General features: G+C 38.3%; 1 protein-coding gene across 1 annotated transcript in view; it reads right to left on the minus strand.

Annotated features, from left to right (window-relative positions):
* Positions 1 to 5,083: 5,083 nt before the first annotated feature.
* LOC147504148 (uncharacterized) overlaps positions 5,084 to 17,379 on the minus strand; it is a 32,430-nt gene continuing 20,134 nt past the window's right edge. Inside the window, exon 4 of the mRNA XM_086605075.1 lies at positions 5,084 to 5,314. Coding sequence (XP_086461201.1) covers positions 5,084 to 5,314 — 231 coding nt within the window. The remainder of the gene's footprint in view (positions 5,315 to 17,379) is intronic.

A 17,379-nucleotide genomic window follows, 5' to 3' on the forward strand; every position in this document is an offset into this window, starting at 1 on the left:
AATAAGCGATATGTTCCAACTCCTTAAATAGACAAATAGGTGGAGCAAAGTTGGAACTGCGAAAAGTTTAAGATTGACTTGTTATATGGATGTTGGCGAGCGAGCTTCCAAAGAGTAGAACCTTGGTTTAAAGACCCTTTAAACAATCCTAAATAAAGTCAAAACATAAAATATCACTGACTGTAAGAGGTTGAGTTCATGAGCATGAATACATATATTCCTTTAGGTATTCTGCCAAAAATGTGACTGCTCACCGCATAGTATGTCGGTTAGCTGCATTTGCAGACCTAGACCGGTTATGACATGCATAAACACTATTTTGGAGTGCATAAATAATGTCCACACAGGCACACACCCGATGCAATAGAGAGCTGGTAAAACAAAAGGATTTGAAGCTAGGTGTAGGAGTTGTGTAAAAGTAGAAAATTTAGTTATAAAGACAACTTCTGTTTAGGTGAGTCCTGCTTTTGTTTCTCAGCTTGTATTATTGTTTCTTCACTAACTATTGGTATAGGTTCTTGATCAGGATGAGACACCTTTTCTTTATAGCGGGGTCTTTGGCGAAGGCGTTGGTAATGATGCCACATCAGTACTGCTTTTCAATGCAATCCAAAATTTTGATCTGACAAACATCAACTACAGCACCGTCTTAAAGCTTATTCTAAATTTTTTCTATTTATTTACTGTGAGCACACTGCTGGGAGTATTTGTAAGTCCCTCTCTCTCTCTCTCTCACACACACACACACACACACACACACACACACACACACACACACAAACTCTTATCTCTTTCTTCCTGCAAGCTAGCTAGTGCTCAAAATTCTAAGGTGTCTCTTTCTAAGTATCTTACATCGATCTTGGCTCTACTTCCTACTGGTCTGTCGTCTGTTTATATATATATGCTTTTCCACACCACCGTAGATCGCTATCAGTACTAAAATCTAATCATTTTAAGAGACCTGGCTCAAAACAACTGTAGGGATTTATCAGTCTCTACCACACCAGACACCACCATGTACTTCTAGATTAACAGTACATGTAGGGCTTTCACCGATATCTCATGCATGCTTCCTACGATATGTATAATTACACTATATCACATGCATAAAATAATGCAGTGGAAACAGAAGATCGTACCTTGGTCACAGCTTTCAATTTTAAGTTCCAAGCTTTGATCTACAGGAGAAGATGATGTTCTTGTCACACTCAAGATCTTCTTCTTCTCAACTTAGCTGGAGTCAAGTTCCAACCACGAATGGGAAGCAACCTTTGTTCACGAACCAAGAACTAGCTAGGGAGGTTACCATCTATGGAATCTCCACAAATTACTAGCTTCTTCTTTAGAAAAAGTTGGAGGCCACCATTAAAGGAGAGAGAGCTTTTCATTTGTTGGGATGATCAATATGTGAGGGGTGGGGGGTCTATTTATAGAGATCTCCCACCTCCTCAATATTGGATAGGATAGAGTCATATACTCATCTAATATCAGATAGGATAGAGTCCTACACTCATCCTAATACCTGGTGGTTATCCTTATCTTGGTGGTTTATCCTTATCCTGGTGGGCGTTTATCCAGCCTTATTTCCAACAGTACATATAATAGAACTATAGAAGAGAATGTCAAGGTAGCCAATATTATCTCTGTTTTATAGTCTGGACATATATAAAGGTTAGCTCGACTTAATGCTATTACTTCTTTTGGATTGCAACATGTTGTGTTGATATATTAAAGTATGAAGTATGTTTTCTACGTTTAAAGTAGACAATTGTATTGGTTCATCCACTTTATTTTCATGCAGAATAGTGCTAATTTACACCTGATTAGTTGAATTCCTAGAAAGTGTTAATCTTGTTTTGTTTTCTTATTTGATTGATGTGATCTAGCCTGATATTGATATGCGTTTACATATACAGAATCCCAGGAATCTAACCGCTACATAACAGTCAGATGTAATGGAGGACTGAACCAAATGCGCACTGGTGTAAGTCACATTAACTATGTACTCCAGAATGCATTTTGAAATACTCATTTATAATCTGCTTTTTGGTGGAAAAATTAGAATCGTCAGATACGCAAGTATGTTGTGTATTTAAGTTAACACGTGTATATCTATGTAACAATAAAGGTACAAGTAATCAGGGATACTGTAAATATTGGCGATAAATATCAGAGGATATGGACATTTTGGGCTCAAGTAACTACACTGAAGGCCTTATAACATTCCCTTGTGATATGCTCATGAAAAGAAGATATGTTTATGTACTACCTTGTGGAAATTTACTAACTATTCACTTCTTCTACTTATATACATCTAAGCTGGCTAGTTTTAAACAATCACTGTTGACTTTCTCTTTACAGATTTCTGATATGGTTGTTGTGGCATGCATTATGAATGCAACATTGGTAGTTCCTCAGTTGGATAAAAAATCATTTTGGAAGGATTCAAGGTTTGCATGGCTTCTAAAACTTGTTGAATTGGTTTATATCATCTTTATATGATCTAGTAACTTATATTTACCATTGTCTTGGGACTATACAGTATGTTCTCAGATATATTCGATGAACATCATTTTATCACGACCTTGCAATGAGATGTGAAAATAGTGAAAGAGCTTCCCAAGAGATTGGCATCTGCTCCTAGGGCAAGGAAGCATTTCACATCCTGGTCTGATCAGAACTACTACAAGGAAATGGAACAATTGTGGAAGGACTATCAGGTAAACTTTCTCTTTACCCTGACATGAATCAAGACATCAAAATAGTTGCATTAATCAAAATGTGGAGTGTTTTGGAAGCATTTGCATCAGGTCAAGTTTTGCTTTGCACTGACATAAATCAGGACATAGAAACAAAAAAAATTGGGTGTTTGGAAGCATCGAGTGTTTAGAATCATCACATTCAGTTCCAAAATGGTCTTCTCACTGCATTGTTGAATGAGTACACAATCCAAACATTAATGTACTTAATAATGTTTGCATGTTAAGAAGAATTCCAAACATTAAGAAAAATAATTAAGAATAGATAAAATTCAATACAATATGATTTAATAGAAACATGAAGAAGACAGAGTAGAAGGGAACGTTAAGGTAGCTAACATTATCTCCTACTATCCCTAGTACTACATGGCTAATAAAAAAGGATTAGTAGCAAAGCACTTAGGAGATAATCAATTACACTGAAGTAAGGAGGATTTGATCTCTGTGCTGTTTATGCCCATACTACCTCTATTTGATTAGCCTTCTCAAATGATGAATATTATGGCTAGTAGTCCTCATGACAATTACTACGACTTCATTTCCCTATATTTTGTTGAAAGGTGCCAAAAATCATATACTCAGTCTCTTTGCTTAGTCAGTGCACCAGATTTTCCTATTAAACAATGTAAAAAAAAAATCAGTGTCTAAAATATAAAAAAATACCTTTGAGTGTAATAATCTTTAGATTGAATTGAAAACTTCTTTATAGACAATGTTTTATGTATGTCCTTCAGGCTTGTCCCCATTCCTTCTGATTAAAAACTTCAGTCCCTCTCGTGAGTTTGTTCTTGAAACTGCAACATATAACTAACCATGAGTGAAAACTGCACGTTGGCAAATATATTCCAACTTTTTCGAATGTTTGTCCCTGGCTTTTGTTTATGGTCATAGTGAAACAAACTTTAACAGGGAATTGCTTCCTTCTGAATTCAAATGGCTATTTCGTATCGCATGGGGACAAAACTGTTCTTAGAATAAAAACTGGATCTCCTACTCTGTTCCCTGTAATAATATTTGCATATATCACTTTGGAAGCCAATTTTGTGATGATCATCCTAGTCCCATTGCACAGTCCTCAACTCTGATTAATGTTTCTCATTAACATGATCAAAACACCAACTTTTAAATCCAGTTTGTCGTTCGGTATGCCGGAAAATTCTAGAGTGTTTAAGAATTCTGTCGGGTATAAAACATCTTGTTCAGCACTTTTACCTTGAATTGGACTTAGTGAGTCTGCACTTAAGTATCTCTTTAGTTCTGTTAGGAGTTCTAAAATTATTGTAGAGTTAATTTCATCAACTGTTTCGTTCCTTGGGGCTAGATTGCTTTTTTCTTTAAGATACTCAATATCTGTATATTTGTTGACCAAATCCGGATATATGCATGACACAATATCTTCTACTGGATTATCACTATCTGGAATAAGCAGGTCTTCGAGAATATTTATCCAAGTTGATTCCACCTCGTCACTCATTCTGAAAGTAGGAAGATTTTCGTCTCCAAGGTCTAAAACCCATTTTCTAAACTCTTCAATAGACTTTGTTGTATCTGATTCGATCTATATTTCCATTTTTCAGTCGCATGTTCTCAGTTAAGTGAAAGACTTTGCAGTTTTTCCATAATTTTGACTTGTTGATAGAAGCATCAACAACATTAGTTCTTGTGCCTCTTGGAATGACTGGTAATATCTGTCTGAAATCTCCTCCCATTAGGAATGTTTTACCACTAAATTCTTTGCCTAATGATTTAAAAAGGTCCTCCAACATATGGTTTACTGCTTCAAATCCATGTCTATGAGTCATTGGTGCTTCGTCCCACACTATTAGATCAGCTCGTCTGATAAGGTTGTGTAATAATGTCTCTTGAGAGATGTCACAATTGGTGTTTTCATCAGTTGGAATAACAATTTTAAACCTAGAGTGAGCTGTTCTTCCACCTGGAAGTAGGAGCGCAGCTATCCCAGATGACGCAACTACAAGAACAATCTTTCCTTCAGACCGAAGTTTAGATATAATTGTTTTGTAAAGATATGTTTTACCAGTTCCTCTGCATCCGTACATGAAAAAAACACCTCCTGATTGAGATTGAACTTCATCATTAACAGAGTTGAATACCTCACATTGATTAGCGCTCATTCCATTGTTAAGAATCTCATATTCCTTTCGCAACTCATTGCAGTCATAGTCTAATTCTTCATCAATCAATCTGTTATCTGTGGAGATCCTTGAAGACATATTAAATTTCGGGAAATCAGGAATGTTTGTGAGAGATAATCCTTTTTCAACCATAATTTGTTCAATCTCACAAAGAGTCTCATTTCTAATCTATTCTTCAGTGAGTTGGAGATTCTCATTATTGTTCTTCTTTCTATATCGAAACAAAATATCTTCTCCGAGGTGCTTTTGATGTTTTTCCCAATGTTTTTCAGGATATGTCACCTCACAAAACAAAATCAATGTGACAAACAATTGTCTTAAAGATTTTGGAACTTGACAATGACTTGCTTCCTCCATAGCGTCATCCCATTCACTGTCGTCCTCAAGTAATCCATGTGCCTTGATATAAAAATGAAACATTAGAATAATAATGTAACAATATGAATTGCATTTTAATAGTAAACCATCATAAAAGAGCTGAGGTTTTATGATTAATACGTACTATATTTTTTATGTTTCAATATCTTTTTCTGATGAAAGGCTTTTTGTATGTTTGATCTAGTGATGAGAATAGATAAGATGATCATTTCCGTAGCCCATGGGACCAGATGCCACCACTTTGCCCAAATTCAGTAAGAAAAGGGCCCAACAGATAATAGAAATAGGATCAAGGCCCAACACTAAGTATACAGCTATAGACTAAGTTTAGGAAGTCGAACCCGATCGTAAGATTGAATGAGGGGCGATTGAGAGAAAAGAGTGACTTGATAACAAACTTTGTTTCATAATGAAAAATTGAAATAAAAATAAAAATCATGCTAAATGGTATTAAAAGCTATGTGCCCTTGTCGGTAAATTTCGTTTCCTACTAACAATAGTAATACGCACCTAAAAAAACAATGAAAGAATTGCATATGTACAATTACCATAGCAAGAAATGGACCAATATAATATCATTGCATTGGACATTTACACTCACTCTTATGACACTATTAATGGTTCTCTTTGGTCTCGAATCGATGTTCTTCAGTAATAGGAGTACAACAACAATTGTACTGCTCTTATCAAGTTATAAATAGAGAGGTTTGCATCTATTCTATAAAATTAGTTTTCCCTATTAGTCAAAATTGTGAAATAAATATGTTTTTCGTTAAGACCTTTATTTCCAACACACCTGCTATGCATAAAAGAATATGCAACTGCAAGAAATCAATTTGTCTGAAGAAGTACTGTGAATGCTACCAGGTGTTGTTCCTGATAGGGTTATATACTAAAAGTATTACTTTTGTATTAACTCGAATTCTTCATATTTTGAATGAGAATCATATGGGCAAATGTTATGCATATTATATATGTTATTAGTTATATGCATGCGTCTAATACTTTATGTTGTAGATGATATGGTGTGTGGTGACACACAGAAGATCATATCATCAGTACCTTATAAAGTATAAGTAAACGTTCACAACCTAGATGGATTTGGACAAACCATTGGTACGGTTATAGTATAATCTGGTATTAGTATATCTTGACTACATGATTACACTAGTACACTTTGTGTGTATTGAATAGGACCAAGTGAGGTTATTTCTCTTTATACTGACTATATAAGAAAACAAACACCTCTGTTATTATGGATGTTTGTCCTCTTAATCCGGATATAATAACGAGCACTTATGTGCATTGTACATTGCTTTAAATCATCAATGAGTGAGATTCATTTGTGAATCAACAAGCTCGATGGATTGGGTAATGACATTGTATGTAAGGTGTGTTGATGATGTCCCCTTGAGGAGCTCATAAGGATTATCATGTAAACCCTGCAGGTGGATTTAATTCGACATGACAATGAGGTTGAGTGGTACTACTCAAGGACAAAATAAGTTAATTAATGTAGTTGTCAGTAACTTGACTTAATCAACGGGCATTCGATATCTTAACACGGGGAGATTAGCAAGCATATAATATGGAGCCCATAAACGTACTACACGTAATTTGGGATTAGGGCGATAGTGCAACAATGGCCTTTAGTGGAATAAGCCATTTGTTGACGGACTTGGGCCATGTGTTTTGGGCGAACATGGGAAGTCCAAGCCCGTTAGGAGACCTAACCCTAATTTCTCCTCATGGTCCCTATTGTAGCCTATATAAGGAAACTCTTCTTTCCTGGCCAAAACACTGAGTTATTACTCAAGCAAAATTAGTCCCAAAATTCGGTTCTAACCTTGTGATTGAGAGAGGCCAAGAAAGAAAGAAAGGGTTGGTAGATCGTTGCCCACACAACGTTCATTCCAAGGATAGGAATACAATAGAAGATCAAGAGGTTGCTAATTCGTAGAGCTTGGATTCTCAGAGATATCACAGCTGATCAAAAGGTATGATTCCTAATCAAAATCATGAACACCCTTATTCCGCTGCGCATGGGTTTTTACAGTTTGTAAACAATGACATGCAACCATAACGGTTCCTACAGTCCCATGATTCCTGATTGTTTTCTTGTGGTATGCTCTAATTATTATCTCATTCTCACTTGCTGTCTTGTCTTTAAAGGGTGGACTTGGATACTCCGTCAACTGCAGATGCGAGTGCTGTAAGAATGCATTTGGTATGAAAGATGGCGAGTAGGTCTTTACTTATCGACTTTAAGCTTTTATAATTGCTTATTGCACAAAATTATCTAATCAAAACTTAATTTTAAAGGTTACTTCATGAGATCAACCACTTTTTGTTACTCATTAGTCATTATAGGTGAGATATATTAGGGACTTAGGACAATTGTGCTTCTTTAGCTTCAATTGTAACTCTATTCCTAACTTGTTTCTTCTTGTTATCATTTTTCTCTTATTTCTGTTAGATGGCTTACCTAAACCATTTAACCATATTTCCTTTCAAAACACAGGATCCACGCCAGAAGGGGAAGAAACAAAAGCTTCTGAAAAGAATGGTTTGCTTAGGAGTTTACATACTAAGGATCTGAGGAAGGATCAAGATCAATGCCCAAATCCTGATCTGTCTTTAACATTTTATTTCCAAATTTGCAGGTTAGCATTTAAACTTCTAATGAATGTTGGTTTGACATAATATTTTCTTATATCAAAGTTTTTATTGTTGAATTGTATTTTGATTTAAGAACATCAGTTCAACATCCTTTTTCCTCTTTTATCAAGCCGGTGCGTTCTTGTCTACCACCAAGTTATAACCGAAGTGATCCTTGTTGAGGTATTAAATTTTTATATGACTGACCTCAGGTACTTCATATGCAGAATTAAAGGGTAAGAATATGTTATGTAGACCTTTGTAGCATCAGAATGTGTGTGGTCCAGCGGTAATGGCCTTGGTTTTTTAGAATAACCCCAAGTTCGACTCCTGCAATGGTAATTTTGCATACAAAAAATTTGAAAGGTACCTGAGTGGAGGCCTTTTTACTGGGTTATACTGTGGGGCCCTAGGTAGACTACTGATAAGAGCCCAAAACTGTAGTTTTAACCCCTTAATAATCATACTGTTAGACCAATTATGTGAATAATAAGTAAGAGTTAATACTGATTACGTGTTTTATGCATTTTCGGGCTTCAAAGTCCATTATGTGCGAAATGTGCCACTTTAGCGAGATAAAGGAGCAAAAGTCAAGAACTTCGAATGCCATATCTTTGGACTCAGACCTCGGATTGAGGCCTACCTTATGTCAAAATGACCGGCTCGGAAAGAGCTTTGCAATGGTCCAAGCCTTGACCCAATCAGCAGAGCATAAGTGGACGAAAAGTCTGTGGAAGCCAACTGCAGCTGAAGAGGCCTTTTGAATTTGAAAGAATTGGGTTTTGGGCACGATTCTCACAGGCCAAAACATGGCTCCAAGCCCATGCACGATTTTTGGATCTGAATGTATAAAAACAAAAGCTTAGCTCTTTGTTAATGGCAGTTAGGTTAGGTAGATAGTTAGACCTAGATTAGTTAGCCTCCATTAATTAGTTTTAGAACTTAGTTTAATTAGTTTCAATTCATTGTAGTAGATTAAACCTTTGAATCTTGTTCTTCAATTTGATTAGATAAATAAAGTAGTATTCTTTATCAATTTCGATTTTGTCATTTCCAATTCTAGATCTAATTTCAATTCCTGTCTTTATTTCATTTTAGTCATTAAATTAGATTTCATTATTGTTTAAATTAAGTAAATTTCAATGCTTTATATTATGTTTAGATTTAATTTAAATGGAAATGATTGCGGAATGATTCAAGGCTAAACCTCCATTAGAGGGGTTGAGAAGCCTTGATGAAAGCTTGATTCAATTATCGGAGATTGTCGTAATTTTCCTTTCCACTCTAGAAACGTTTAGTTCACCATGAGAATGGGTTTAATCGTTCACATGCTAATTATTAATTGGTAGAAATGCCATGTGTAATTAGGGATTAGGAAGAACCGATTGTTCTGCGTGGCGATTCAATTCGGATTACTGACGACTTCGTCGCTAGTGGATTAAGTTGAGTTAAGGTGGAATCAATCCCCCTCTAACTCCTTAACATCGAATCAACGTAGCATTCCCTTAGTTGTCGGATAATTAGACTAGTTGCATTTAGGTGGGTAGTTGCATCGTAGTCTAATTCCCCTTCAGTAAAAGCTCTCATTGACTTAAGACTGATTTCTTAGACTTAGAAAACAATCCATGTTAGGGGAACTAGGAGTGGAACGAACTTCTTACTCCACTTAGTGCAATTCGCATTGAGAGTAGAAGCTTTGATAATTGAGATAGTAAAAGATTAATTTTAGTTTACTTACGGATTGAATTCATCATTCATTTCATAGGTAGACTAAACATTTTACTGATTATCAAATGGCCATTTCTTAGTTACACACTTTAGCATTGTTTTCCTTGTAGAAGTAGTCATTTTTAAGTCCCATTAAACCCACCCACCCTTGTTTGTTTCATCTTGTGGTTGCCCATTTCAGCGTGACAAATTCGAAAAATACGCGAATGGCCAGCATGAGGAAGCGCGACCAGCTAAGTTCTTGGAATTTAAAGTCTACCAATCGAAGCCCAGCCATACCAAAGCGACCAGCTCAAACACTTGTAATTGAATTTACATTGGTCGACCGCCCGTTTGGGCGCGACCAGCCAGCTAAAACACTGTAATTTGACAATTACCGGGCGAGCGACCTATCTATGCCTTGCGCCACATAATGAAATTTTTTGGATTTCGGCGGTTTTGATTCGAACTTTGATCTTTCATATTTTTCAGTGTTCTAACCTGCTCTATACCTTTGAACAAAGCGTAAACAAGACGCTATTCATAAAAGCGAAGCAAGGGCCTTGTCAGGTATTCCTTTCTTCCACACTCACATCTCCGTTAGAGGTTTCTACTAGTATATCGAATTGTTTGGAATGTTGCATGTTTAGTTAAGTTCGACTTAGTCTTGCATGAGATTAAGGTCGGCGAACAAAAACACGAGCGTAAATACACAACAACATCAACAATCAAATCTATCTAGTATACCACCCACTACACCTCTAACTACTATTTCACACACACCACCGATATAATGGGGAAGAAAGAGAGACTCCTCTCTCGGACTTCTACAAAGCCTTGGCGATAGCCCCAAATCTTCCATCGTTCTAGCGGACCAAATGAGGATTTGAGAATCCCTCCAAATATTTTTAATTTGTTACCCGTTTTTCATGGTTTAGACCATGAAAAACCTTATCAACACATCGTAGGATTGAACAAGTCCTAACAACATTCCACCATCCTACGGTTGAGTGCGGAACAAATTAAATTAAGGGTATTCCCTTTCACCTTAGCCCGATAAAGGCGTCTTGGTTAACTGCCCAAAGCCTAATTAAATGGACTTCGTGGGCTAAACTTGTTCACTGTTTATGGAACATTTTTACCCACCCCTAAAGACGGATGAGATGCTTTCCAAGATTCATTTCTTTCCGACAAAATCCTCATGAATCATTTTCGAGGCTTGGAATCGTTTCACCGATCTGCTTATAGAGTGTCCACACCATAACTTAGCGAAAGACACGTTAGTTAGTGCCTTTTTCAAAGGACTTCTACACCACCATAAAGAAGTCCTTGACATAATGAATGGGGGTAGTTTCTTAAGCAAAGGAGCCTCGGAGGCTTATAAATTTTTAGAGGACCAAACTAAGCGAAATAATAATTGGGGGTAGTGGCGATTACTCCGCTCCGCTAGTTCTTCTTCTTCAACGAGTTAAGGCCGCGCGGTATGTTTGAAATTAAACACGATTCGAGCTTAAAACTCTAATCGAATCACTCACTAAAAGGTAGAGGCCATTTCTGTACAACAAAAGCCTATCCCGTCATGAATGTAAATTCAAACCCATGTAGTTTACGTTGGAGTCCCCGAGCATCCCGACTCCCATCCTATAGCCTATGAGCAGGGCTTCTTCCATTAATAGTGAACCTAACGCCCCTTGGAGACAAAATCCCAACTCGGTTGGAGAAATAACCAACAAGTCCCACCTCAAGGGTACAATAATCAATATGTTAGGCCGCGCCGCGGCTTTAACCAAGCTCCACTACGACAAGGACATGGTCGGGGTAATTTTTAATAATTATAACAACCAAGTGCAACCTCGACAAGGTCAAGCACAAGGTCAAGGTAATTATAATAATTATAATGCTAATAGAGGTATCGTTCGGTAAATAATAATTATCAGAATCCACCAATAAATAATTCCGTGAAATAGTTCTAGTCACACCACCGTGTGACTACTACACCCACACAACCGGATCGCCTTGACACCTTCATACAAGTGAGCCAAAACTTTTCCAAACCATGGCTCAATCTAACCAACGGCTTCTACAATCCGTTAATAATTTAACCCAACAGTTGGCTCAAGATAAAGCCCAAACCAAAGGTGTGTTGCCAGTCACGCAATACCTAATCCTAAAACAACAAACCGCGACGCTTTGAGGTAACCGATAATACTAGTAATGAATATGAAAATGTAGGTGAGATAAATGCCATCACCACTCTCCGTTACGGCGAGTGGTTGATAACAAGGTAACTATGCCTATAGTTACCCCACCATAACCCTACACCTACTATTTTACTAGATACGAAATAGAAACCGAAGAGCCTACCAGCGTAGAGGTACCCGGTTACAACACAACCTAAGAAACGAAAAGCCACGGTTAAACATCCGGGTGATACCATTGCTAAATATAGACGAAACCACCGTTTCCACAAAAATTAGTCATGTTAACTAGGGATACAAATTACGAGGAGATTAGGGGCGTTTTCAAGAATCTAACTATAAACCTTCCTTCCTCGAAGCTATTAAAAAGCTACCACATCATGCTAAGTTTCTTAAGGAATTGTGTACTACTAGGCGTAAGACAAATATACCAAAAGGCGCCTTTTTAACGAACAATTCCCAACCTTATCTGAAAATAATGGAATTGTTAAGTACAAGGACCACAATTAGATCCTCTTGTCTACAATGCACCTTAGGAGATTCCTATCTGACGACCCGTTATTAGACACGGGGGCTAGTGTTAACTTACTCCCATTTTATTTGTATAGACAAATAGGTCTAGACAAGATGCAACCCACTAAAATGGCGTTGCAATTAGGCTGATCGGTCTATTAAGTATCCTAAGGGTGTAGTCGAAAATGTCTTTGGTAAAAGTTCGGGGATTTCTACTATCCGGCTGATTTTGTAGTCCTCGATCTGAGGAAATTAAGCTAACGACTTCTGTCCGATCATTTTAGGGCGTCCTTTCACGGCAACCGCCAATGCGCTCATTAATTGCGTGATGGTTCAATGTCCATGTCTTTTGGCCATCTTGTGTTGAAGTCAATGTTTTTAAAAAAGGACCACGATTTACCCGATTAGATCTATGGATGGAGAGGTTAGCATGATCGAAAAGCGTTGTTCGAGATTATTTCAACAACACGTTCCACGATAGTCATATGCCCAAAATTCTTTCCTTTGGAAAGTCGGGACTCCAACATTTTCATTCCTACACTAGTCGATACACATATTATTGATGAGGAAGGGATAGATGATTTTCTCAAAGATGTAGAGGACTACCATAGTAATGTGGATATGACCAATCTAGATGAGGAATTGATGAGTTTTTTTCGAGTAGGTGACAATTCACCCTATCAAGAACTAACTTGCACAACATCCACCTCGATTCCCCTCCTTCCACCCTTTCAAAAGAAATCTCGAGTTTGCACTTTCGATCCTTTTGTTTCTCCCCCGTGCTTCATAATTTTTTAAATCCTCCTAGCAAATAGATACTTGAGGAAAGGACAAACTATTTGACACCTTCATTTTCAGAATTGAGACAGCCCCTACACACACAATGAATGAGTTCGGTGCTAAAACCACATCCTCATTGTGTACAGGCTGTCTTTCTACAACTTATACATATCCACCATATTCTCCACAACCATTCACTTTTCCACACTTATTTACTAGAACACCCACTCATTCAAAAATTAAAAAGAAGGTGCATGATAGGTTACACAATAGGGTAATCCGACTTCGTTTTCATTCCACTAGGCTGCGTCGTAGAAAATCTTGGTGCTTGATTGTGTTTGGATATGTTTTCTGTGATATTTATTTATGGAATGATCCACAACTATTTCGGTTGTTGATATATGATCAACTGCATGTTCATACATATGTTTTAGATAAAGTCTCGAAAGTATCGACTATAAAAGCGACTCAAGTTCTGTGTTTGGTGCACTTCCTTTCACTTTTAATATATTGGTGAGTGCACCATTAAGGTAACAGGCCCCTTCCTATGGAGTGTGTGTGGTGTAAGTACGGATCCTAAGTCCACGGTTCACATAGTTCACGTTTTCCACTCTTGCATGTTTTTCTCCGGATTTTTGAGTCATGTTTCTCTATGGTGTGAATTATGTCTTTATTGCTTATTGTTTTCCTTCTAAAAAAAAAAAAAAAAAAAAAAATAAAAAAAAAAATAAAAAAAAAAAAAAAAAAAAAAAAAAAATAATAAATAATAATAAATAAATAAATAAATAAATAAAAAATAAATAAATAAAAAAAAAAAAAATAAACATAGTAATCTAGAAAGTCTCGGGAATCGACTTTAAAAGACCATTAAAAAAACAAATTTTCTAAGCTTCGTTGTAAAAATTTGTTTGGGGGAATGGTGTTAAATTTCCGTACTAAAAGGTTTTATCTCCCATTAGAGTTGCTTAGGCGTTTAATTGTATTACGATTTGGATTGACATAATCTATTAATTTAGAGTTCATTCGTTCGCATAACTTACGTCATGCACGCACTTCGAGGCGTTTTCCACTATCTCGTATGTCACCTGAAGTCGGAATAGAGTGTTTTATGGATCATTGGATAGGAAATTCTCTCCTGATCATTTCCATATCTCATTCTCAAAAAATCGGACCCGGTAACGCGGGAATTTTGAATTGAAGTTCGCGAAAAAATCGAAAAAAAAAAATCAATCAAAAATTTCGATTTTGGGCTTGGGGCCCAACCAACCACGGCCACGCGACCGGTAGCCTTCACCCTTACCTTCTCTCCGCGAACAGTTCATCGTTTTCATCTTCCATTCCGCCATTAACAAAGCTCCAAACCTAAACAAAATAAAAATTAAAAAGAAAATACAATAAACCCACGCCCAAAATCAAATCCTAACCCCAAATCTTCTCTAAAACCAAACCACCACAACCCCCACCGATTTAAATCACTAAAAACCACCGAAATTTACAAATTTTGGTCTTTGCGCCCCACTCCACTCCACCACCACCACTGCTCTTTCAGTCGTCAATTTAAACCACCACCACCACATCATATTTAAACCCTCACTCCATTCCAAACACTAGATGGCTCAACAACGCCGAATTATCCGAGCAAGTTTTCATCGCCGACCACTTCGCTACCGCTTTTACGGTGACGAAATGGCTAGTAGAGACTGGGGTAGTTTGTGGTACTTTCGACCGAAGCCTTCTACCATGAAGACTTGGTCCGGCGGTTCTACAACACCGGGGAGTTGGAGGGAGTAGGATTTTGTGATGGTAAGGAAGAAGAGGAGGGAGTTGACTCTTTGGATTTGTTGGTTGAGATTCTAGGCATTCCGCCTAGAATCCATCTGAATGCCACTCTACGAGGAGCCCGGTTTGTGGGGTAGAGCCTCGATGGGTGTGGATCTGTCATCAATGGGAGCTACAATACAAACTCCCATTGTGTTTGCCATGCATCCCTCGGGGACCACCGGTGGCTCTGACCCGATGGATTATTGTCGAATGTCCTAGGGAAGGACAAGGTCGGCGACATCGGTCTGACCTGCCTCCACATCTTATGGGTACTCCGGGGCAGAAGTATGATTTCTGTATCTTGGAGTTTTGCTGAGCATGATTAGGGGGTCGGAAAAGTCTTTGGCACCTCTTCTGTGTTAATCACCAAGATCATCTTGAAGATGAAAGCAGCTCGGTGTCGATAGGATTTACATTACCCCCGCACCGTAACACGCGTATCTATAGGGGAGTGTGTCCAACAAGTTTGGAGGAGGGCTGAGGATAGAGAAGAAGAAGAAGAGGATGGTGGAGCTGAGAATGAAGAGGAGGCCGGGGACATCGGGGATGATTCGGAGGAGGATGAGGAGGGCGTGACTTGCTTTGATCACGGATGCCTTCGGAGGTGTTGGTTCTGATCGAAGCATGGCTGGCTATGCTTCATAGGGGCATCGCTTCACTAAACACTATCTGTCTGAGACCTCCGGACTCGACGGCGACTATTCATCACAACCGAGATCCGCACCCGGAGAGGATGAGAGATGGGAACGGCGAGGGTCGAGATGGAAGCCCGGCCGGTTTAGAGTGGATATGCTTGCGCTTTCCCACCTCATACAGACTCTGCTTCTGAGGACACAGCTACGAGGCATGAGCGTCGTCGACGAAGGACGACTGCTGCTGGACCTTCGGGAGCCCAGGAGCCACCACTAGAGAGTGTGCCCTCTGCCACCAGTGGCGAGGTGTTTAGAGAGTCTGAGGTTTGATAGTGGTTGTTGTTTTATTTATTTTTGTTGTTTTTATTGTAATGTAACTTTTATTTTCGTAATTTGAATTTTGTAGTGAAAGGTACTCTGAATGAAAATTTTAATATAAGGGGTTATTTTCAGTATGTGTGGTTGTTTCATATTGATCCCACCTTCCCAACTTGTTTGGGGGTGGTTTTATCAAATCAAGCTTTATTTTTATATAACCCTACTGTTAGAATTTATTGCGGAGTCAAGGTGAAAATATGGTTGTTTAGGCAGAAATATGATTAAGTATCATTGTAGGATGAAATCTAGATTAAATAGGTACATTCAATCATATAATCAACCTAAAAGATACTGGGTTTGAATTAGAATCAAGAAAATGAGTTGTTTCCGTTTTCGGGTTTGGAAATTTTAGGATCTCCGGAAACTGCCGTAATTAGTTTTGGCAACTTTCCGACCCATTTTAGCAACTTAAAACCTATATAAACTTGATACAATCTATCCTCACAACTCACACTACACCTAAACTCCATCACGCACCTTTCACACCCGCGATTCCCACGTTTAGATCTCCATTTTGCAAATCACGCAACTTCGAGGCCAGCCTTCCGCCCAGGCGGCTTCGCCTACTTCCGACGAAAAATTTTACTCGAGGCGCCAGCATACAAGGTAAAAGCGCGACTTCGCTAAAACACTGGAATTCAAAAAACAAAGAGCGACTTCGGCGCCCTAGTTGAATGGCTTTCAGCGCCGACTTCCGTGGACCAGAAATTTTCCAGTTTTTCAGCGTAGTACCCGGTTGTTTTCGCGGCTGTTCCAGGCGTAGTTTTGAGATGACATCTCCTATAATAATACCGAACAGTCTTTCGAAGATTTGTTCCAAAGCACTACTTACGGTGCTTGGTTTTGTGAGGTGATCACATCGTTGGCTAGGAACCTCTTATGGTAAGACCGGCTGAACTTTATTCTCCAGCACTTGCATCTTATTTTTATAATAACTGCATTTTCTTTGAGAGACCGGATGGAGAACAAGTGTTCTCCATCAACATTGACGATGAACCAATGGAAATTACCGTGTTCTTGCTAGCATTTGTTCTTGGACTTGCTATGCCCGGCTGAGATACAAGACCCATGGTGTTATTGGGTCGATAATATGCATGTCTACACTTATGAGTTTTGCACGAGGCTTATGGGGCAGGCATTTTCCGTGATTGAGGACCAAAGGGACTATAACGCGTTGCCCTTGGTAGCCTTGTCCATGAACATAGGAACTGTTATGTTTTGGATTATGCTAAACATTTTAGGGGAATGGCGTTTTCTTACGTGAATGACGCCACTTGCGGCGTTTTTCCTTGCTTTAGCCACGGGGCCGGTTCTATGACCTTCCCGAACTTTGATGTCTAGTTTAGCACGAGCCCATACCATGAGGCATAAGTACCTTCTTATGCCTGTTCTAATTTCA

This window comes from Coptis chinensis, chromosome 4 (genome assembly GCF_015680905.1).
Source record: "Coptis chinensis isolate HL-2020 chromosome 4, ASM1568090v1, whole genome shotgun sequence".
Taxonomy (NCBI): Eukaryota; Viridiplantae; Streptophyta; class Magnoliopsida; order Ranunculales; family Ranunculaceae; genus Coptis; species Coptis chinensis.